Below are 25381 nucleotides of genomic sequence, written 5' to 3'. Positions count from 1 at the left end.
AGGGGGGGGGGATAAAGCATGGCATATATTAAATACGTAACCTAACCTAGGTACCTTTTTCTCCCCCTAAACCCCAAAAAACAACAGTTTAAATATTGTAAATTCAATGAGAAACCCCGCTCTTCGATCAACTTAGATAACAATTACCCGCTTTACGAGTCTCCATCACTGCATTTATTCGACTGTCTATAGCCGAGGTGCCCATATAATGGGAAAGTACCCAGGAATGTTTAAAACAGGCCTAAGAGCCAAAATCAATTGTTTACCCTTTAAATTTCGGCTCTAGGTAAAAATTGTGGATTTGACGAATTTGAAATCATGGCTAACTTAAGTTGTGAAAATAGTCATCAATAGATTTAGGTGAATGTTATTTACAAAAACGATAATAATTATTCCAGCGCTTTCACACTTACTGGGTATTATGCATAAAACTCACAATTAATAATATTTTGTGGCACTAGCCACATCAACGATTTTAATGTCATTCACAACTAATCTTCAGTTTCCATTTTTTATCTGGAAAGGAAGTAACTACAAAAATTTCTCTATTCGGTAGAAAAGAAGGGGGGCAAAATTTGTATTTTCAGGTAGTTTTTCTCTTTCTTTTTGAACATATTCTAAGCACTACGGAAACTTGGGGGATCATATACTCTTCCAAGTGAAATCTCTACCGAAGAAGGTAAGTCAATTTGCTTTGACAGAGAGATACAAGTCTCTAAACCCCCAAAGTAGATTATAATCTTTCAGATGTATTTTTCTCCAATTTTAAAGACTTCCGAGAAAAAATTCAATAATGTGGGCCTAAAAATATATTCTATTATGGTTTCTTTTCCTCTCCCTGAGAGTCTGACATGTTTGCCTCCTTACGGGTATTCCGGGTATTTACAGGCCTCTTTACATATCTCTATAGGAGCTACGATATTCTTTGACTGAATGACTAATTTATCTACAAATTGAAATAAAAGAAACATCATTTAAAAATAACCACCACGGAAAGGTAAAAAAAGCGCCTGGTAAAAAAAAAACTACAATCCTTTGTCTTCAACAGATTTGTCAATCGATTAAAAAATCAATCAGTCAGTTCAATTGTAGATTACTCTTTTTTCGCCTGTTATTATTGTTTTTAAATAACGCAACATACATGTCACTCTGAATAATTTTATTATGGGTCAGAGGATTGAACTCATAGCTTCATCTAAAGAGCTCAGATATAGATGAAAATGGGGATGGCAAAAATAACTATGAAATCTTATCCTATGGCTAAAATAGAGCTGAAGAGGTGTCTTTATTTTGAACAAAGTTCCTTTTTTCTAATAAAAATAAATTTTCTAAATAGATAAGTGAATTATACATGTTAAACCTCAAGGAGACTGATGCAAATGCTGTAGATTAAAAGCAAATATTGTCCATGATTATTGTTTACTATCACCATAATTCCTGGGACTTTCCTAATATCCATTTATATTATATAAACTAATTTGTTTATTTCACGAACCACTGATTGGTCACAACTCATAGTTTGAAATCTTAGATTTAAAAAGCTTTAAAGAACAAGTCAGAAAAATATTTTACTACCTTTTTAAAATAAGTAAGCCGTGCTCCTTTCTTGGGTTTCAGTTTGTGAACTTCCTACTGCTGTCCCTGGCTATAAATTATGGCACCCTAGGTTGCTTTAAATGGGTTTGAATCAAAATTGTCACTGTTTTGTCTTTTTCTTATGGTTTAACGTAAGTTATCTTTATTATTACTTTAATTTAAATTTTAAGAAGGGCTCAAAAGAAAGACAAGGAAAGTTTGTGCTTAAAGTCCCTCGTGCCATCTCAAGCTGTGAGCTAAATTAGGGGCGTCGTTTAGAGGGGCAAGGGGGGCAGTTGCTCCCTAATAATTTGGAGACAATAACTATTGTCTAGCCCATGCCTCTTGGCTATCTGGATATAAATCCCTCTTGCCCCCCACCGATAAAAACGCTGGAGCTTCTCTCCTGAGCCTTATCAACTCAGAAGATGGTAACTTTTAATATACATGGCCCTAACTAAGGGTCCCGTATAAACTTTTCTAAGGTCGGTACATGCTTGAATGTTTTCCAAAGGGAGAGGGGAGAGGTAAATTAGAATCTGAGTTTTGATAACATGATTTTTATATTTTGTCAAATTACACACTTAATTCGTGTTTGGTCTCCCCATGGAGGAAGGGGGAGGGCTCCCTTTGCCCTCTCTTTGAGTACCCTTGAATTTATTTTAATACATTTTTTTTTATAAGTAAATCAGAAAAATTAGAAACATATTTGGGAATGACAATGAGAAAAATTCGTGAATCATGGTTAATACTTTTTAGTAAAACCAATAGCTGATTTATGTCTCGAGCTAGACAATTTAATCTGATTTAATTTTATTTTGGTTGTAACAAATATTTCATTAAATACTACTATAATTTGCTCTCTGTTAATCAAATTTCCGTAATACAGCTGCTACTTTATATTATTTGGTTTCATAGCTTTCAATGACAAATATATTTTCTTTTTTTTAAGCAACCCGAGATTGTTTTCTAGGCTTCTGAAAAGCCACCTGTCTCTCCATGACTCTCTCTTAGAAGGTTGGAATTCCCAAGGGTTTCGAATAACAACATTTGTCTAAAGATTATAAAATGTGTCACTCTACCTGAAGTTCTGCATCACTGCATGGAACATTCAAGAGCTAATAAAATGAAAGTTCCAAAGCATAAAAGGAAAAACAAGTAATGCAAATCCATAAAGGAGTTTTATCACTTTTAAGAGATTTGGCAACAATTGTTTATACCTTGGTAGCTTTTAATAGTTTTTAGCCCATAGTGATAAACAGGACAGAAGAAGGTTTCCTCAACCCCCCCCCCCCCCCACCAATTTACTTATAGAAAAACGGTTATTTCTTCTTTCATTCCCTCAGAACTGTTTCGCATATATTAGGAAGCAGTAAAACAAATTTTTAAAAGTATAAAAAAGATAAAAAATAGCTTTGACCACATTGGAAGACTAATCATTTGACCCCCTCCCCCTCCGACACTCGTTTTCCAATAGCCTAAGGTTGTCAAAAGATATACAAAAGTATATAAAAATGGCATTTTTAGAAAAAAGTATGACCAAAACCATTTCAAAGCCTTTGCATGCACGCCCTTGAAAAAATTTCTGGCTTCTCCCCCCCCCCCCCTCCCCTTCATCCGAAGTAATATTATCCGTTGTTTATAGCTCTGAGCAACTAATATTAGGTGACTGGAAGAAGTTCATCGTATTTTTCAGAAATACTTTTTTGCGATATAATTTTGAATTACACTCTTTCTGCCGAGTAAACTAGTTCAACCTATTGTTATACTGTTAGTCCCTTTTAGAAAATAACAAATAATCTTTTGATTTATCGGCAGGTATGGTTTCAAAATAGAAGAGCTAAGTTTCGGAGGAATGAGAGGAGTCAGAAATCAGCGAAGTCCGATGCAATTGAACAAGTTGTTACTTCGAAGCCTTTAGTAAGCAGCCAGTCAGGTAACAGATATAGTTTTGTCAATTAAGAGGATGATCTATGATTGAGTTAAGCTTGTCTAGGATAGTGATATTTAATGCTAGTAGTATGTTTACATTTACTGATACAAGTTTTTTGGTTTGGTGTTCCACTTCTAAAAGACATAAAACTACGCTAAAAACAAAGACTTTGATAAGGCTTCCAAACCCCCACACTTATATTTTTTGTAGACTTTTGGGCGAAGATGGGAGATAAAAGGGGCTGCTAATCCTCCAATCTCTCTCCTTAGCCTCCATGGCCGCTCCAGTTTCCCACTGCCAACTTTTTCAACCCCCTCTGTCAGGTTTTTCCCTCGTTGTCAACATATTAGTAAAAAAGTAGGCAGGTTGCGTCAGGTTCAAGATAAGCTAAGTCCTAAAATTCTGTGAAAAAGCAAACTCAATGCTTAGTCTACACTAAATATGAACACTCCTCCCCAACTAATCAACTTTTTAGATAAGGGTATTTAAGTGGCATCTTTCTTAATTGGAAACATACAATGACTTGAAATATGCGTGATTAGGGGCACAAAGCATGCCGTAACCCCTTTTAACCTCTCCCCTCCCACCAGTGTCATTACTAGCCAAAATGTTCAGGGGGGAGCTAGATATTTTACCGACTGGCGAGTCATTTTTAGCGACTGTTTTTTTGTAAATAATTAGCATAATGTCCGTTTCGAATACAATATGTAAAATCACTGCACAAGTCAGTAAAACCACTGCATTTACCAACCGAGATTTAGATTTCGGTACATATCATGTCACTATTTTAATGCTGTTTATGTAACCAAATGGAAAGTTGTGATATCATCTGTAAAATCATGGCAGGAGTCGGTGAAATTGCTGCGTTTACTAACCAAGTTCAAAATTTCTGTAGATGACATGTCAGTATTCTCGTGGTCTTTATTGAACTGAACAAAAAATTTTAGCGACGTCGGAAAAATCATGGCACTTCGCACCACGATTTTACCGAATTATTTTTTTTACCGAGTGACTTAAACATGGAGGGAGGGATTCCCCCTCCCTTCCCCCGTACGTGACGGCCCTGCCTCCCACGCCCCCCATTTTGTCTCTCAGAGAAACAAATTTAAAGAAATTTTGATTTATTAGCACTACGGTAGTGCCACTACGTATACTCTACAATTTACAAGCATAATCTAGAGGGCTCTACTTTCAAAAATATTTAAAAGTTAAACAACATGCATTTTTTCCGTTACGTATCTTCATCAAGGTGACTGTTTATTTTTTTAATGTGTGTGTGTGTTTGTGTGTGATTAGGAGAGTTGTAATTTCAATACAGCCCGTATTGAATAAAAAAAAAATTATGTTCTAATGGTGGTTTTTCAAAATAATTTCACTAATCCAAATATAAAAACTGCATGAGCACACTCAGAAATGCAATTGTGAGGGTGAGAGCGAGGGTGCAGCTAAAGTCCAAAACTTCTATCTTTATACGGGGGAGGTCTTTTGCTTATTTTTGTACAATTGTCATTTGCCGTTTAACGAATTCAACTGTCAACGAGAAAATCTCATAGAAATTACAGATATACAGTTTAAAGTTACAGATTTACAAAGTCTAGTGGTTAATTGGGTAGTTGTAATTTTCCTTTGATGTTTGGAGGGAGGAAGTGGGGCTCCAAGCAAAAAAATATTTGACACAAAATTTTACTTTATTATCAGACTAACTTCCCAAATGTCTCCGGTGAAAAATACCAATTTAGAAAATTATAAAGGGGTCTAGTCCAGACCTTGTCAATTCTTCTAATTAGTAATCCTGGACATGCCCAGAATGCTTGAAAACTATTCCAAAAAAAAAGATACAATAAATTTGAAAAATGGTGAACATCAAATGAAGCTATGATTGAAAACCTAACATTCCACTCAAACATTTGCTCGGAAGAAAATAAAGATTAAAAAAACGACTGAGAGAAGATAGAGACATGTTTGAGGGAAAAGAGACTTTTATTAAAAGAAAATAATTTTTAAATTAAGGCTCAAGAGGAACTAGCTGATATTTTAGAATTAACAAAGCAAAGCTTAGCATAGGATTATATTGAAAGACATTGGTGAAATTAGAAAACATCTCCCACCCCTCTGGTTTTCGTTGTTTCTGTAATGGTACGTAAGTTGATTTTCTGTTTTCAGAGTTGAGTAATTGCTGGAAGCCCTCACCCCCATTTGGTATGTCGACGAATGCCTTTGCTGCCTGTGCTTTAATGCAAACAGGTGAGTATTTGTCATATAATAAGAAGGATTAAATAAAATGCTGTAAGAAAAAAGTAAGAAAACTTAACTGGCCGTACCATCTCATGGGTGAAGATATTCATTTCAAACGAAATGAAAGATACAGATACATATACAGATATCTTATTTATGAAATATATTCTAAAAAATACTCATGCACACATGCCTGGTGGCAAAATTCAGCGCATTAAAAATTACAACAAATTATTAAACACCGATAGCAAACTAAATGAAAAAAACAACAAGCCTCTTGGACAACTGCCCAAATACAAACAAAGTAAATAAAACCAAAGTCAACCATCAGGGATAAACTTCCCCACCATTCTGCGAAACTGCTGGTAATCACCGCACTCTCTGATATCCAGGGAAATAGAATTCCCCACCTTTGGACCAATATGCCTCAAACTAAATCCTGCTCTAGTTGGTCGCCTAAACTCCTGCAAGAAATTAAACCTGAGTGATGTCGAATCTGAATGACGCTGCGAGTTAAGAGGGGAAATTCCATGGAAATCTGATGCTAACTGGCCAAAACGTAATTGTGACATATCTGGGATATTGTAATGAAATGAAGTTGATGTAAAGAAAAAATTCCAGCTGATCCAAAAACATGAGTAACAGAAGACCTATTATCGATCTGAAAAAGTATCCTTATCGCTTAATTTTGTAAAATTTGAAGGGGTTTATAAACTGAAGGAAAATTTGAAGCCCACACAGAAACACAATGTAGAAAAAAAGGGTGGACTAGAGAAAAGTAAATTGATTTAAGTATATTAACCGGGAAACATGGCGGAGACGGCACATAATCCCAAAATTCCTAGAAACTTTTAACGATAGAGTTTTAACTTGTTCATGGAACGACAAATTTTCATCTATAACTATCCCAAGATATCTAAACTGTTGTACCCGTTTCAATTCCGCATTACTTAAATAAAGCGAAAAAACATCAGAATTGACTGAACCAACTCATGAAATAGCATATACTGGCATTTCCTTTCATTTAATCGGAAGGACTAATTACTTACTTACTTACTTAAAGCTCTTGCTCGGCAGCGTCGCCAGCGTAGAGGGAACCAGTCGTCAGCGCCGTCAGTCTTCTCCAGAGTGGTCGGTTCAGGGAGAGGGTTGTCACTTCAGCCGGGTTGATGTTTCTGGAGGCGAGCCGATCACGGATGACGTCCGCCCATCTGGTGCGTGGTCTTCCCCTAGGACGCCTCCAGCCGTTTGCAGCTGGGTCGAAATCGAAGATGAGCCGGGCGGGTGTTTGAGCAGGCAGACGGAGCAGATGACCATACCAACGCAGCGAGCGAGACTCAAGCTGCTCGGACAGGGGTGGGAGTTTGAAGGAGAAGGACTAATGATCAATGATAAATAAAAATTTAAGATATGCATACGAACTATTCAGCTATATCAACACACAAACCATTAAAAATGTATATAGAGAAAAATAGTCATTAGCACGATTTTTCGTTAAGGATCACCCTCGTGTTTAAATTGGATAATTAGAAGCAACGTCCAAAGGACAAATATGATGTGGGATGTGAAAAAAGAAACTTTTTACATTGTGTTAAATTGAATATCTGTTTGTTTTTTTCTGGTGACAAAAATGGACAACGACAGATTTTTACAAGGTGGGGACGAAGGCAAAATTTTTCCTTCGTCCAGAAGTGTGTATTATAATTTTTTTTTTTTGGAAATTTTGTCTTTTAATGAAAGGGGTATTCCACCACCGTTTGCAGGTATCCATGGTTACATCAATCTATTTGTTTTGAATGCTAAATATACTTTTCAGATTATGTTGGACGGCTGATATGTCCTAAACTGTTTAGGACTGGTGACAGAGGTCTGATGGTTTAGGATCCTGCACTGACACAAAAAATGAAAAAACGTATATCACTATTTACTATTCCCATTTAATTACTCATAAAAGGAATTTTCAATGGCTTGGCCCGTTCAAAACTGAACAATATGCTTATTACCTGACTGCTGATTGCAAGCATTGATATTGCTGTTTAACATAGTAATTAACGAATTTCACGTGTTCAAAGCTGTATATAGCCTAGTGCAGTGAATCTTACAACGACGAGCACTAATTCCATTGAACAAAAAGTTTTGTACATCAATTAACCAAACTTTATATAATACAATTACTGACGTATAGGAATGATCTTTTCTAATTTATGTAAGGTGGCTTCAATTATATTTCCAAACCCAGCTTTAACCACTATTAATATTAATTAATCTTACGCCTCCACTTAGAATTTAATCATATTAACTGGAAAGTACTGAAAGCAAAATATTAATGGGGGGGGGGGGGGGGGGGTAAAAAGTAAAACCAGTAAATTGTGTTTTGGTTACACATTTAATGAACGAAAAGTACGAACTTTGTTAAATTCTTTGGATTCCAGGTGTGGAAGGGGAGGAAAATCCCGAAAAGTATTTCTATATGGACCATTGATATTTTTGTTTATAATTGTTAGATGACTACTACTACCACTACTACTAACAACTCACCGCAGCACCGAGCACCTGAGGCCAACACAACTACGCACGCTCCTCCTCCATCCCAATCTATTCAAAGCCTCTCTTTATACAGCCTCCCAGGAAGTTTCCATTTCCCTTAAATCTTTCTTTATGAAACCCTCCCACCCCAACCGTGGAGGGCCTGCTTTCCGTATAACCCTTGACGGTTCGCCAAAAAGGAAAATCTTCGACAATCCGTCGTACTTCATCTATAGAACGTGCCCCAGCAATCTCAACTTTTCTCTCATTACAGCCTTAGGAAGTGGAACTGACCCACATTTATCATACAGCCTACTGTTTGAAATACAGTGAGCCAGCCGGGTACCCAAAACGATCCGTAGGCACTTTCTCTGGACAACATCTGGTAAATCTCCATCCATTTTTCCGACCGCCCATGCTTCAGAACCATATTTGACCCTGTCATCACTGTAGCTCCCAATATTCTAATCTTTGTTTTTATAATTATTTTCTTATTCTTCCAAACTTTGTTCAGCTGTGAAAAAGCACCCTGGGCCTTGGTTATTCTACTTTCAACATCTTCACTGCTCCCACCATAATTATTAATAATACTACCATGGTAAGGGACGTTGTCCAGTTGATCAATCTTTTCGAATTGGAAGATGATTATTGAATACCAACTTTATAGACGACTTCACATGTACTAGACTCGTACTGTATTTCCTTTTCAATACCAAGCGTCAATATAAAAGGCATTCTTCCAAGAAAGGATGGTCGCGATACGATATTATTTGTCATTTTTTCTCTCAGCAATGATGATAGTGATCCAATGAATGATTACAAAATATAGGAAGGGTGGGAGGTTGATTCGGATGGAAGTTTAGAACTCCTGCCCCCAATCGAGAAACAAAAGAGATCACGCAACAGTTAAGTGTGGATATCAGTCAATTTGCACTGCATTAAAACGGCATAAAAAGAAATTTGGCCTTAATAAGGCAAAAATACTAAGAAAGAAATAGCACGGGACAGATATTCAGTTCAAAAAAATCCCAAAATTATTAATATAACATCAAAATTGTCAGTAGCTATATTGCCATACGATGGTATATTTGTTCAAAAATGTACACTTAATGTTTACAAAATATAGGAAGGGTAGGAGGTTGATTTAGGTGGAAGTTTAGGATTCTTGCCAACAGTCGAGAAACAAAAGAGATCACGCAACAGTTAAGTGTGGATATTAGTCAATTTGTACTTCATTTAAACAACATAAAAACAAATTTGGTCATGATAAGGCAAGAATACTATCAAGGAAATAGCACGGGACAGATATTGAGTTCAAAAATATCCAAAAAATTATTAATTTAACATCAAAATTTTCAGTAGCTATATTGCCGTACGATGGTATATTTGTTCCTTCACACATGTGTAGTTCAGACAAAATATATAGTTTTTATATACAGTATATCGAGAGATCCCCATGATTTCATAATATTGAGTAGTTTCGTAATAAATATAAAAGGGAGGCCAACGAATCTCTTATGGGGAAGGAGGAGAAGGATGTCTAAAATTACATATGTGCAGTCTTAAGCCCAAATTTTTAAGCTTGTCCTGGGTCACTTCAAATCACTAAAAAGGGGGTAATTCCCCCCACTAAAATTTCTTCCTTTAAAAAATACATTCGGAATTAGCATGCAATCAGAGTGATGAGGTGGTGACAGCCCTCATCTTATTGCCCAAATGGTAGTTTTTGAATATCAGCATAATATAATAAAAGGAAAATTGAATTTCAGCGTTAAAGTTTGTGAGGTCGAAAGGAGTAGCAGCCCTTTTCACGCATAGGATATTTTTTAAGAGGGTACTAAAATAGAGCAGAAATTAGATATAAAAACATGCTTTCAATTAGAAGTGAGGTCGACATTAAAACGTAAAATAGACAGAAAGGATTTCAAGGATGAGGTAGGATGCAACTCCTGGCATCCCCTTTCTTTATACTGTAGCTTAAGTTTTTCATCTGGATAGTTTAAAAATTACTGTTCTAAGGAAAGAACAATTTAATGAAAGGCATCATTTCTTGTGAAACTGATTCGAAAGTTTGGTTTTATCTGCTTAAAATTTTATCTTTTAAACCTGCTTTGAGCAACGTATTTTTGTTGGTTTAGCTAGTTTGTAAGCTGTTCCTATGGTTTTTCTATCCTCTTGCATTCTTTTCTATGTTTTTTGTTACAAGATCGATCCACGAAGCTTTTCACTATATGATTTTTCTGAAAAAAAAGAAAGAAAAAAAACTATTTCTCATGTCTCTTATACCTTTTTTCACTATTTTCAGGTTTATACACTGCGACAGCATATCAGCCATCCACGTCTCAAAACTATCGATACGGATTTTAAGCTTTTGTTTGTTTTTAATTTATCATCTTATATTGTAAATAAAATTACTTTTGTTTTTTCTTTGTCTTTAATGCTACTAGTTTGCTTTGACTACATAAACACTTGTAGAAAAAAAATATCAGCCTTGTCATTCCTAAGAATTTTAAATTAAACAATCATAGTCTCGTAAAAACTGTATAAATCGTTTTCTATATAGTAAATATTTCATTCGCCCGAGATTCTTTATATTGATTATGTTTACGACTGAATCAATAGACTACTTTAAGTTCTAAATTTAATGAATTACAAGCATTGGTCATGAATATCATCAGGCCATAATTTTATAAGAGCAAATCGCTGTTTTTGGCCGTCTTTCTCGAGTAAAAAAATAAAAAAGACCCCCTTGAATGAGGTGAAATGGGTTCAAAAGAAAAAATTGACAAGACATTGGGACTTCATAAAGTGCTTTCACTTCTATTTTTCGGAAATCAGGCAAAATCTTTTTAGAATCAATAAATTCTTGGCAGAGTCAAAGAAAACATTGGTAAACAATTTTCGACTTATAATTTTGTCTATGGTTTGAGAATCAATCAAAAACCTTGTTCTCGTCAAATTGCAAAATTTACACAAATGTGTAGTATTTTTGGCATACTCACAACTTTTTTTGAAATTGGTGTTAAGCTCTTTCAATATGATGCAACAGACCTTTTACTGTACTTTTTCACTGAAGTTTTACTAATACTCAATGAATGCTTCGGACTACAATAACCATAATTATTACGTAATTGCATGTCGATTTGTAGTACGTTTTGTTTGATTTTACCCTTTAGAATATTTCATCATATAATTTATTGGATATAAATCAATAGCTTGTCAGTGAAGATACATCAATTTCCGAAGTTACGATTTTCCATTTAATGAGAGGACCCACTCTGTTTTTGCTAAGCAGGGACAATTTTAATTGACTATTGAGTTTTTAATTTCTCTTATACAGAGATGGCGCACGTGTAGGTTTCAAAAGCAAATTAAATATATACGAGGGGACGCAAGGAATCCAAATTTTGATTTCTGATTCAACGTATTCTATTTCTACCTGCACCGAAAGAACAAAATGGCTTAATCTATTTAACACAGCCAATGACAGCAAAGTATTAACTAGTCCTCCAAACGCATCTAAAACCATATGTGAAAAATGTTTCCCGATATATTTTTTGAGTTTACCAAGAATTTTTTTTAATTTCAAGAAACCTTTTCCTTATTTTTGCAAAAGAGAAATGGAAGAACTGCACAGAGTTCTAATTTATTGTTAATCCTTTCTGATCAAGTCATATCAGCCCGTTTGATAACATTCAGATTTTTATTTGGTCATGAAAAATGGCTAAAGAGCACTGATGACTAAATAACGAGTTTAGTCGATATTCATAATCAGTTAGGAGCATGAATAAAGGATACTGATTATTCAGGCATTGATATAGTTGAAGTGTGTATATCTGACCAACAAATACTCTAGTTCTAAATCAGTGGGATCAATTTTTTTTTCCCCACAATGGCTTTCATAACACGGACTTGCGCACACTTTCGTTAAAACTGGATTCAGCCTGAACTACTGCTGAAAAAGGCGCACAATTTCAAATATTAATAACGTGCTTCGCCAATAGCCTGCCAAAAAAGTACAAGAATCTTAGATAAGAAGAAATATAAGCGTGTTAACATGGTTTTGATAATCCAGAAGTGTGATAATTTTTCTTAACTAACACTATAATAACCAATGAGTGATACCATTGAAGACTTTTTCCTAGTAGGTTAATAGGCTTGGCTTTTTTTTTACCAACAGAGACTGATCTTATTTCATTGATTTTACATAATTTATTTCCATCAGAAAATTTACCCAGTACAAAGCAACTGAAATAGTAAAATAGCTAAACTCTCCACCACCATTTTACCAACCCAACTTTTTTTTAGCAGCTAGGGTAAAAAACCAGTAGCCTATCCAATTGAGCAAAATTATGTAAAACTAAAACCCTCACATCTTGTTACCAAAGAGGAATTGAGAAGGATTGGGTATATTAATGAATAGCTAAAAGTCTAAGCTATGTATCAATAGGGTAAGATACCCAGTAGTCGGCCACCTGCCTATTCTTGGACAGAATGTAACTAACAGGGAACCTGTAATATTTTAACAAAAGTTTTTATACATAGCTGGTTTCCCTGGTCTAATAGTGACCAGGGAAACCAGCTATGTATAAAAACTTAGTTGTTAAAATATTACAGGTTTCCTGTTAGTTACATTCTGTCCGAGAATAGGCAGGTGGCCGACTACTGGGTGTCTTACCCTATGGTTATTATTCAGATTATTTAAGATCAACCACTTAACTAGGCCTATTAGTTTATTGACTTACCTGCAGGGACCTCTTTTTAGAAATACCAATTATCCTATTTTGTTGTATATATCCTTTTAGTGTTTCAGTTTTATTCATATATTGACACAAAGCTGATTTCCTTCTGATTCTAGAAATGTAACTTTTATTGCTTGATATTTATTCTATAAATCACAAATAGCCTATTTAAATATAACTTTTTGTTTCTACTGCTTTTCAAAACAGAGACCACATTTTCAATTTATGCTGACAAATCATTGGTGAAAATTTGACCAAGAAGGTGGGGTCCTTATTACTGTCCTCACATTGCTTCATGTTGTAGTAAAAAGGGGTGGTCCAAAAACCCACTGCTATTTTTCCAGAATGCCAAAGAAAAGTGGTCTTTCCCAAAAAGAGGTGTTTTACCCTAGCCAAGAACATTTGGGGACCCCCCCCCCCCCAAGTATGTTAGTATTGTACCAATACAATACAATTTCCCCTTTGAAAAAAAAAACTTACCTAAAATTTAAATCTTGCATTCTCTGCCCATAGCCTATTCAAACTTACATGTTTCTTTCTGGTTTATTAAACACCAAAGAACAGCATCAATAATTCATGGTGGATGTGGTTTATTTACACAAACAAAAATATGTGAAAATCTGATTGAAAGAAGTGTAAGATATTTAATGAAGCTAATTATTCAAAACCCAAATTTCAATAGGCCTAGCAGGAATTGTATTTTAATTGTTAACATATTAATATGATAACTTTACTTTAAATTTATATGTCATGCTCTCTTACTAATGAATCCATACTAGGCAGACTGGATACATGGGTGCAGCTAGGATTTTAAGTTTGGGGGAGGAATTTAAAAAATATAAAAAAAAATCAATGCAGACACATAAGCTAAATTTCCAAGCTGCACCCCTGACTTGATATTATGGTTTTAATTGATTGAATCTTGGGTCTCTCACCTATTCAAGTGAACATTCATTAAACAGAAATGCATAGTTAGTAAAAAGTACCTGATAAAATCTGACACCCTTTACTGGATAAGTCACATAAAAAAATGACCAATACCCAATATCTTTTTGAAATTATGTTAATTTTTGAATTAAAATCAAGCTATAGAGTTAAAGTCAAGACTGATAGTCTGAGTTAGAGGCAAAGCTAGCATAAGCCTTTTTCAGGATTGCATAAAAATGATGTCATTATCACTTGTTGATAGATAGTCTATCATCCATCCATCCTAGGGCAGAACTAAGGTTGATAGTCATAGAACTAAGGGGTGATTAAGATTTTTGGGTTGGCTCATCAATAATGACACTAATCCCTATATCAGCTGGCTAATATATTGGTCAGGCCCCACACATGATTTCTTTTACTCTTCTCATACATTTTGAACATCTTTTGCAAATTAAATCTTGGAATAAGGATTTTGTGCCAATATTTTGAAACAAATTATACACTCTGAAAGAAAAATATTAGAAGTATGTGAACACTCTAAAGCTTACAGCCAAAAATAAATTACATTAATTATTCACTTGAGAACAAATTAATGTCTGATGCTGGATTTACACTTTCATAAAGAGCCTGGCAAGGTAGGTTCCAAAGCCTAGTACTGGTGTCACAGCTGCCTTGCATGGCTTTAGGAAGATTCTGCATGACCAACTGGTGATGGTTCTTCTATTAAGTTGAATGTTCTAGTTTTGTTTAGATACAGCTAGTGAGGAGTGTTCATATGACTTCAGGGTAAATATATACCAAATCATATTATTGAGTAACAACTAAAGTGAATAATCCATTTGATGCCTTTTTTTATGCTGATTACAAATATAGTAATCATTTCTATCAGAAATGAATTTAACCCCCCCCCCCCAATATATGCCAATCCAGGGTATATATTTCTACATTAGGTGGGTGGGGGCAAAGTTTAAACTTACCTCCCATTTACATCAGAAATAAAGTTGCCCCCCCCCTAATGTAGAAATATATACCCTGAATTGCCATACATAGGGGGGGGGGGCAAAATTCATTTCCAATGGAAATTATTATTATATTTGTAATCAGCATAAAAAAAGGCATCAAGTGGTATATTCACTTTAGTTGTTACTCAATAATATGATTTGGTATATATTTACCGACTTCAGAAGAAATTTTCATGGAAAAGTTGAATACTTAACCAGAGAGTCTAAAATTTGACAAAAGTAGAAGATGTATAGAATAATTTTAGAAAAATAGTTTGGGAAGTTGCTGATGGTGTCTTAAGAAATAAAGATAGAAACACATCTAGGAATATTTTTGAAAATGGTTTATGTTTAATGGGAAGGAGGAGGGACTTGTACAATGATTATTTGAGTGATAGATCATACAAAAATAAAACGATTGTGAGGAAAGTGGAGAGAACATAGAATAGGAATTAAGGAGGTCTGAATTAGAGGCCATGGATAAGATTTCTGAAGATCTGAAAGATACAGCCTGGTGGCATAATTGTAAAGCATTGTACTGACATGTTAATAAATTGTGTGGGAATAGTAAGTCTGAACTTGTCCCAGTTAAAGGTAGGAATGGGGTCACAATTACTGTTACAATAAAAGTAAAATAGATATGCATAGAGCTGTGATAAACTGTGATATTAAGTACAAGAAAAAATATATAAAATAGTGAAAAAGTTTTTGACACTTTAGACATGAAGGAAGATAAATTTTATGAGGAAGAATTAGTGATAGTGCTAAAAGGATTAACAAATAATAAACCACAGTTGCTGATACTGTGGTAGATGAGTTTTTTTTTTAAACATGGTGGCTGTGAAGTTAGGGATAAATTATTGAAGATTGTGAAGATTTGAAGATTGTGAGTTTTGAAAAAGAGGAAATACCTAGTAATTTTGGGAAAACCTTAATTGAACTCCGAAAGACAACAAGAGTTGTGGTAGTTATGGAGACATTAGCTTGGTTTCTGTAGGAAGCAAATTATTTAGTATGAAGGTACTTTTTAGTTTTAGAGATGATGTAGATAAAGTCTTAAGAGCTGAACAGCATACTTTTAGGAAGGGAAAAGGATTTGTTGACTGAATTTTCATTCATACAATAACTGAGAAGTGCCTGAGTCATCAAACCCCTTTAGTCCCCAGTTTTATACATTGTCAGCAAGTGTTTGATTAAGCTGATAAAAAGAGCTTTATCAATGGTCCTATCCTTGTATGGTATACCAAATAAATACATTTAAATGATTAGTGCTATGTATAAGAATAATGTTGCTGCAGTTGAGGTAAGAAATGAGGTTAGTTGCTGTGTTTGCATTTAATCAGGAGTTGAACAGGGTTGCATTCTATCCCTGTTTATATAAATTACTTTGATGGGCTTTGTCCTAAGAAGCACAGCAAAGGCAATGAGAGAACGCTGAATCAAATATGGAAGTAAAACTCCTTGATTTAGCTAATGCTGATGATTTAAGCATCCTAGATGAAAATGTTAGTAAAATGAATGAATTTTTGGAGGTTTTGAGAGTTCAAGGTGCAAGAATAGGTTTGAAAATTAATGTTGAGAGGACTCAGTTCCTAAGTCTAGAAATAAGCAAAGGTGATACTGGATAACAAGATGATCAATCAAGTAGACAGTTTCACTTACCTAGGTAGCATTATTAGTAAAGATGGTGCATTTAGTGAAGATGTTAAAGTAGAATAGCCAAGGCCCAGGATGTTTTTTTCACAGTTAAAAAAAAGTTGGGAAGAATAGGAACATAAGTCTGCAGACCAAGATTGGAATATTGCAAGCTACAGTTATGACAGTGGTCAAGTATGGATCTGAAGCGTGCACAGTCTGAAAGACAAAAAAGGACTTGTTAGATGTTTTCTAGAGAAATTGCTTGTGGATTGTTTTGGGTACCTGTCTGACTGACCTTATCTCTAACAGGAAGCTGTGTAAAAAGTGTGGTGGAATCCTGCTTTCTCAGCCTGTATGAGAGAAAGGTTTAGATGGCTGGGACACGTTCTGGAAAGGAAGTATGACATATTTCTAAATTTGCCCTGGTAGATCAAGCATCTTGGGCCAAACAAAGAGCAGGTCATCCCCAAATGGGGGGGGGGGATGTTCTAGGGAAAGATTTCAGGGAAATGGGAACTTCTTAGGAGGGTTTAAAAAGGTAGGCTATGACTAGAATTAAGGAAGAGCATGTGTAGCTGTGTTGACCTCTGACAACATAGTGGTGTAGTGTTTTGTTAGTTGTAGTAGTAGCAGTAGTATTAAGATAAAAATGCCTATATCAGAACATACTGATAAAAATTAAGTAAGAATTGTGTTGTTATCATAGCAAATTTAGAAGAAGAGCATTTCTATAAGATTACTGAATCCATTTCTCTTATTTTCAGTTGCTGCACCAGTTTGCTTAAATAGGTTGTTGGAAAAAAATCTGTTACTGCCAAAGAAGTAATTATTTACCCTACCTTGGAAATCTGGTGAGTCAGGTGAATGAAACCTTCAATGATGGACCAAAAGTCCAATTAAGGGTCCAAAAGAATGTGTTCAAGTGTCCATCTTCACCCTCTGCTACTTGCAAGGTTCCAAGGGTTATATGACAAAGGGTAATGGAGCTGTCTCAATTTTAAGTTTGGTTTAAAGTATGCTGCACTTATATTGTTTGTCTTGGCAATGTAGTTAACACACTTGTGCTAAATTCTCTGCAAAATTTGACTTTTAAAGGTATGATGTAATTAAGGCAGGATAATTTACATTTACATTACCCTTTTAAATTCTAGATAAGAGGTATTTGCTATCTTTGTAAGTAGTTGATGTAGTAGTTGTAGCACAACAATTTATTATGCATCAAAATACAAAAACATTAATCAGCAATATGCTAAAAGGTAGAACAAAGCTCAGGAATGTGTGTAAAATCTAAATTATGACCCTAATGGTTTTTAAAATATCTGCCCTCTTTCTCTTTCAAAGACTGCTGACTTTCAAAGACTTGGACAATGTTTATGTTATAAAAGTAAAACTTACAGGAACAGATCTACAGCACAAGTGAGTCCACAGGAATGTGTGTAGAATCTAAATTGTGACCCTAATGGTTTTTAAAATATCTTCGTCCTTTCTCTTCCAAAGATTGCTAACCTTTAATGAACTTGGACAAAGTTTATGTTATAAAGGTAAAACTTACACGAACAGATCTACAGCACAAAATGAGTTCACAGAAAAGTTTTTGGAGCCTTATATCTTTGGAGACCTTGTAAAAAAAAAAAAAAAAAAAAAAAAAAAATGAAAGAGAAGCCTTAGAATTGTGTTGTTGAAACAAAGAAAAGTAGACTGCATTGAAATTCAAGAATTTTGATTTTGTTCAAGTGAGGACAGGTCCTATCTTCTTTGTGATCTCCCAAGCCTAAAAATTGGGAAGGAAGAGAGATAGGAGCTTGAAAATTCCTTTCCTGTAAATTTAGGCTCCATTCCAGAAGGCTCCATGAAGTAGAAGTATAAAAATGAGAGCAGCCTTTTAGCCCTTTTTTTATCTTTATGTCCATTTATATAGACTTTGTTTTGACGAATTTTCTAAGTCCAAAGTCAGGGCGGGGGGGGGGAGGGAAGAATAGAGGTGGTTACTTGATATCTTCCTTCTGGGCATTAATGCATGTTGTAGATCCATTCCTGAATATTGTGTTCACAAGCCTCATAGGTTTCTAAGGTATAAAAAAGCTTTCAAGGTATAGTTTTGCAGAGGTTTAAAAAAATAAAACATATACTAGTGCCACTGACAATGCAGTATTGCTCAGCAGACAAAAAAAGAAAATAAAAACAAGCTTTAAATTTAGTATAATTTTAATCTGTTAAATTGTAAATTTTTACTGAAGATCCAAGTTTCTTTAGATCCAGTTTAAAACCTCCTGAGAGCAAGTATATTATTTTGTTTGAAAACTCTCGTGTTGATTATAAAATAGTTAGGGCTAGGTTAGTATACAGAATAAAGGCTGGATAAGAAATGTAGATAAATATAATTTACCTCTTGCCTCTTTGTGGGCAAAGTGGCTCTTTTTTTAGAATTATGTGAAGCACAAGTGAATAAAAGATAAAAAGTAAACACAACTGATATTTTCGTATATAACATTCCTTTTTGTTTCTATATACAAGCTTAGTTTTTTTTTTCAGTTCTCGATGCTCTTACTTTTGAAAAAGAAGATATTTTAGAATTTTGCCTCCATCATGAACCAATCAAGATTCAATGAAGAAATGTTGAGAGAGGCAGCATGTTTTGGAGATATGGAGGCTGTTATAGAACTTCTTAATAGAGGTGTTAATGTTAATGCCCAACATGACATAAATGGATGGTAAGCATACCTCACAAGGCCATAAATTTGACTCTTTGGTATCCAGAGCAAGCGTAAATCTATTTTCCAACCCCTTCCTACAAACATTTCAAGCATTATAACTTGAATCCTATCAAAAATTACATGCCAGAACCCAGGGCCAGATAAAGAGTAGTTTGAGCAGTTGGGCCCAATTTTTGCCCCGCATTACCATCAAATTGTACAAAATTTTTGTTCGAAATTTAAAGTAAATTGCTTTTGGTAATAATGGAAAAATGATGAATTATTCAATTAGTTGAAAATATATTTATTTTAAGTTTGCATTGCTCGAAGAGATTTATTAATGTATTTATTCTTTAAAATTTGATTAATATGACATTTGATATATTTATGTATTCTGAATCTGAATTATATTTAAATACTTAATACATATAGAGGGCTCTGCAAAAAGAATTCAATTGGGCCCCAGACCTATTGGATCTGGGCCTGAAAATACTTTTCTTTGAACAACAACCCCTTCCTTCATGCCTTGTATGACACCAATATAAAACAAATATGCTACCTTATAGCAATATTTTTTTATATTAAAATAAAAAACTATGCAAAATTCTCCTGGCTATTTCCTGCAATCTTATTTTTGGGTTTTGAGCACAGCGTAAATTTTCTCAGAACGTTTTAGCAGCATATTCCTTTTGACTTTTAATTTTATATTCTGTAGAAAAAAGAGTTATAGCAGATATTGAAAGAAAGATATTTTTGATTGTAAACTAGCTTAAAAGAAAATCAGTATGTACCCATTGTATGAAGGCCACCAAATCAGGATCATGTAAAGATGTGTAATTTGTACAAGTGGAGGGCCCTATACGAGTTTCAAGACCTTTTCTCATCCACTGTGTTTTAGTAGAAAGATGTATATTTGGAGAAAGTGACAGATTTAGTAGAAAGGATTTAAACCTGAAATTAGGGTCATGCAAGGATGTTTAATCTATGTAAATGAAACGTCCTGCTTGATTTGAATAGGCAATGTCATGGTGACCAACTAGAATTATAGAATACAATTTTACTCTGTGTCTATCTGTACTTTTATGTCATTCTTGATATAAATCTATTCCTCTATGAGAATTCAAGTGCCATTTTTTCATCATGTGCTGTTATAAATACTGTTTTAAAATTTATGGAACAGAAATTACATGTCAACTATAGACTGAAAAGGTGCCAACTAATTAACCTACAACACCAAATAAACAAAATGTAGTATTCCCTAGAAAATATTTGAAATAGACAGTTGATGATTAACGTTAATATTCTCCAGAATGATAATTATTAAAATAAGACAATTTTTCTTCTTAGTTGTAAAACAACGTGTGAATCTGCTAGAGACAAATACGAATATTCAAAAAATACCACCAGAGATGATATGAATGGTTTGACATAACTCTTCTAGTTGAGTGGCTGGCGTGCTAGACATGTAATCCTATGTATTTCGGTACGGGAGTTCAAATCATGGTGTTGTCGGTTATTTGGTTTGAAACGAGGGTTAGTAGTGTGCCTCTAAGCTTAGGCAGAGTCGAACCAGCTCCAGATGGGTACCTGGAGGAATCCGTGCAAGGTAAACAGGAAGTGTTTGTGAAAGAAAGGATGAACGACCTCTAACCTCACTGTACTTCCTGGTTGAAGGATCTAGAAACAGAGATCAGTACTGCCGGCAGGGACTGTAAAATCCAGTGCTGTATCCTTCACCTTTTTGTACACCAGTGTATTTATGTTAATCATTTAGTCTATTGTTCTGACATATTTTTTTACAAAATCTTTTCTTAATTCTCATTTTACACATGGTAGTTTAAATTTTGTATGTCTTGATTGGAGTCGACTTGTTCCAGCTTCTCTTTCATTTATAGGGATTGTAAACTATGGAAAATGCTTAATAATGATTCTAAGGTAAGAAAAGATTTATTGCGCAAAGCCTGTGGGCCATAGCAACACATAATACAATATCCAAACAAAGCTCAGGAACAAAATACAGCTTTAGATAATAAAAATCAACAAAATGACAAAAAAGGAAACACACCAAGGTTCAGCATTTTAACCAACGAACACTAATCATAATAAAATTCAAATCCTAAAAACCATAACAAGCTATCCCCTTAACCATGATTCCCTATGTTTAATCCCTAAACGAAGAAATTTACACAACTGTTTAATAGCACATGCGTTCCTCTCAGCCATCCGCTCAATTAACCAGCATTCACTCCCAAACACTCGTCCAAAACATTCATTCCGCAATTCAGACAGCTCTTCTCACTCGGATAGAAAATGAAATAAGTTCTCATTCACACATCCCTACATTGGGCAAAAATAAGGGCCAGCCGCCAGCCTAAACTTCCCAAATATTTCCTTCTCTCAACTGAATCCAAACTATCCCCTCTTACCAACAACAAAAATTTTCAAATCCTCTTTATTCAACCCAAATTTAAAATAAACATCCCCCCCAACAGTCTTTGGCTTGGGAGTAAAACCTCAAAGACATAGATTGGTCCTTATGAACTTGCCACTCTTGGATTTCTTGGTCCTTTAGGCTTTGCTGGACTCCTTCCCTTTTGACACGGTTTCACCCATAGGGCCTTTTCCTTCATTCCATATCTCCAAAGGCCACAAAGTTCCAGTGTTTTTTTGACCCAATTAGGCAAAGAATCATGTCTTCTGTCCTTCAAGCTCTGCAAATGAGCTGACTGAAGAAGCCGAACTCTAGGTATCCTGACTATTTTCTCCCAAAATTTTACCAATCTAACGCTCCTTAAAGTGAAAAGCCCAAAATTTCCTTTCAGTACCACTAAACTAAATGAATCCTTCAAGCCTAAAATTCTCATAAAATATTTCACCTAAACTACTTCTAGCTTAGCTGCTTTAGCAAAACCCCAAGCCTCAGAGCCCCAATGTAGACTAGAAGCCACTTTTGTCTGGAAAACTCTTTTCTGGATCCTCATGTCAGCTAGCTGACCTAATTACTTCTCAGAAGCACATTTATTAGCCTATTACCTCTTAAATTACAATTTTCTACATGCCTATACATCCCCCTTAATGCACTAAACTTAACACCAAATAAACAAATTCTTCTTTAACCTCTAACACCTTTCCTTCAAAATTAAAATGAACCTCTGAATCAACATCTCCTTTACTCCTAAATACTAATACTACTGATTTCTTAGCGTTCAACTCTAAATCCTTCTTTTCTTTAATTTTTTATTATATCTAATTGCTTCTGAAGATTATCTCTACTATCCGCCACTAGAGCTATGTCATCCGCGAATAACATGCATGATAGCCTAAACCAATCCAAAGATACATAAGGGGCTCCATTACTTTTCATAAAACTATATAAATCATTATCAAACAAGGAGGAAAGCTTAGGAGATAAATTACATCCTTGTTTCACACCCACATGAGACGTGCCCAGCCTAGAAAAATTCCCCACAACCTTCACAACAAATTTCACCCTCCAATACATATCTGCTATTATTGCTACAAAGCAATGACGGCAAGCCTGTTTCTAACAGACTTTCAATTAAAAACCTCCTATTTACCGAATCAAAAGCACTTTTCAGGTCTAAAAAGACTACGAATAGCCGACCATTTTTTCTTTTAGCATATTTCCTTCTCAATACATCCGAGGTAAAAATATGGGCAACAGTGCTGAATGTCGATCTGAATCCCGCTTGCATCGGGCTAAGTATTTCCTCCTTATCTAACCAATCTCTTAGCCTAAATTCCAGAACCTTACAAAACAATTTACTTACCACATTTCCCATAAAGATAGACCTAAAGTTTTCGTCTAACTTCCTATTACCTTTCTTAAAAAGAGGCACTGGTACAGAAATGTCGCATGAGCGAGGTCAACTACAACCTACAGGCCTACTACAAACGAGAATATTGCGGCCAACATGGGTATTAAAGCTGTCCTTCCTAACCTCAGGGCCTTTGTAGATATACCATCTGTTCCTGAATACGAATTACCATTCATCTTTTTCAACCCAAATTTCTCCCAAATCCTGATTTTCTTGCTGAAATAAAATTTCTTAACAAGAAAATCTCAAAATTCTTGATCCCAAATTTCTTGTTGAGATACAGGCCTAATTAAATCGTAATCATTCTGTCTTAAAGAATTTGTTAACGTCCCTAAACCTAACTCTCTATCCTCTGAACCATTCGACTCATTTGCCCTGGCATATTCTGACTCCCTGTTTTCAAAATAATCTGGCCATGTCTCAACTGCTGGGACATCTCCTCTTATCCATGGGCCCTGGATTGAACATTTAACTACCCACCAAAAATCTCTAGGGTTATTCACCATATAAGCTCTCTTAAATTCCTCATTAGTTTTCATCTCCCTCTCTCTTTTTTAACTTTTTTAACCCTATTATAATCTGACCTTAATTTCTTATATTAGCTAGCCTGCGCAAATTCGTTTCCTGATCCAATGGGTCTGTTGCTTTAAGTAGCCTGAAAACCCTGTTTACCTCTTCCCTTTTCTGCCTACATTCTCCATCGAAAAAACCCTCATCTTTTCTGACCGGATGTTTCCTATCCTTAGATAAAGGGTTGATGCTCTCATAAATTCTATCTATAATTACCGAAACAGTTTGATGCAATTCAGCTGGTTCTGAAAAATTCAAAATCGAATGGCAATCATTCTGAAATTCCTCACTTTCTAGATCCATTTTAACCAATTCTCCTTTCTCCTTGGCTATCCAATCTGGTTTATCATTTCCTCACACGTAGACCTTTCATTTCCCCTTTCAGACCATCGAATAAACGCTCTCAACTTAATACTCACTGGCAGATGGTCAGATTCGACCAACTCTAGAACACCGAGGCCGACTGCCCGTGGCCAAAGAGAAAAACTACATAAAATATAATCAATTAAACTCGGGCCAGACCCACTATAACACGTATAATCACCCACACCAAAATCTCCTCCCAACCTTCCGTTCATAATTAGTAACCCTTCCTTTTTACAAAAATTTATTAAATTCCATCCCCATCTATTTAGTTTCCGTGATATATCCCTACTTTTCCTAATGGAGAAAACATACTCACATTCACTCTCCAAACGAACATTCTGACCTGGTTCATTTACAAGGGGTTCAGCAACCTGCAACTCGTCCTCTTCCCTAGTATATGCATTGAAGTCCCCTAGAAAAACAAAATTACGGCAAGGGTACATTCTTTTATGCAACTGAGTTTCATTTTTAATCAATTCTCATATGTCTTCATGGCTATAAGAACTATAAGAACTATTATTCAGAGGCAAATAAACAACACATATAACAAGGTGAACATTTTTAACTGATAATAGTAACCATAATAAATTTGCAGACTCACTTTCTAGCCTACGAAATAAATTAAATACGTCCTTCCTTACAAGCGCTGAAACTCCTCCATAATATCTACCATTTGCCAAAACTTTTCTCCGACACTCAAAAACATCAAAATCTTCACATGACGAAAAATCATCTAGAGAATTCCACGTCTCAATAAGGCAAACAACATCCCAATTTTCACAACTGGCTGATGTACTTGACAAATAGATTTTTTAACTTTTCCCTACTATAATTTTGCAAATTCGAAACTGCAAAACGTAAACACGATTCACTATGGCCCTGTATTCCCTATTCTGGCAATTTCTACTGGCTCCCAGGCACTACTGTATCTCCCCAACTAGGATGCCTGATAAAAAACCGGAGCTTTCACTATCTGGCGAGCCCCAAATGATTCGTAATCCTGAATCGTCTCCCTTTCTCGAGCATTTTTTTTTGCGCCTTTATCCTGCTCCAAAGGGCTAATGTTCTTACTATTTCTTTTGCCCTGTCTCACACTCTGCTGAGCTAAATCCACCTATGACCACTAGCAGCAGAATTTACCGATCCGCTTCTCTCACGTGAAATAATCTGATTTGCACGAGCGTAAGATGTCCCAGGTTCTTTAAAATCATTATGGGGCCTAGCCATCTCATCACGCACACGTTTTCCTTTCTGAACTTCAATCACTGTCCCATGCATGACTGATTTTGATCCTTCTTTACTGAGTAAACTTACATTGCCAATTACTTCATTGCCC

General features: G+C 35.1%; 2 protein-coding genes across 11 annotated transcripts in view; both read left to right on the top strand.

Annotated features, from left to right (window-relative positions):
• LOC148950146 (paired mesoderm homeobox protein 1-like) overlaps positions 1–10695 on the top strand; it is a 118159-nt gene extending 107464 nt beyond the window's left edge. For both annotated transcript variants that reach the window (XM_089091474.1, XM_089091473.1), the window contains exons 3-5: positions 3394–3511; positions 5672–5752; positions 10575–10695. In XM_089091474.1, the coding sequence (XP_088947600.1) occupies positions 3394–3511; positions 5672–5752; positions 10575–10636 (261 nt within the window). In that variant the 3' untranslated portion in view covers positions 10637–10695. The remainder of the gene's footprint in view (positions 1–3393; positions 3512–5671; positions 5753–10574) is intronic.
• A 1566-nt stretch (positions 10696–12261) lies between these two features.
• The window catches only part of LOC148950145 (ankyrin repeat domain-containing protein 40-like), a 34095-nt gene continuing 20975 nt past the window's right edge, over positions 12262–25381 (top strand). The window contains exons 1-3 of one of the 9 annotated variants that reach the window (XM_089092169.1): positions 12262–12285; positions 17342–17428; positions 19110–19288. In XM_089092169.1, the coding sequence (XP_088948295.1) occupies positions 19164–19288 (125 nt within the window). In that variant the 5' untranslated portion in view covers positions 12262–12285; positions 17342–17428; positions 19110–19163. Of the gene's footprint in view, positions 12414–17341; positions 17555–19109; positions 19289–25381 lie in introns of those variants that run through there. The other 8 variants (XM_089092168.1, XM_089092171.1, XM_089092172.1 and 5 more) reach the window with 8 other exon arrangements.

This window comes from Artemia sp. Qi Xiang Cuo, chromosome 7, assembly GCF_049724085.1.
Source record: "Artemia sp. Qi Xiang Cuo chromosome 7, ASM4972408v1, whole genome shotgun sequence".
Classification (NCBI taxonomy): domain Eukaryota; kingdom Metazoa; phylum Arthropoda; class Branchiopoda; order Anostraca; family Artemiidae; genus Artemia; species Artemia sp. Qi Xiang Cuo.
Note: the sequence above shows the minus strand (reverse complement) of the source record. Positions and strands in the feature narration are given on the sequence as shown.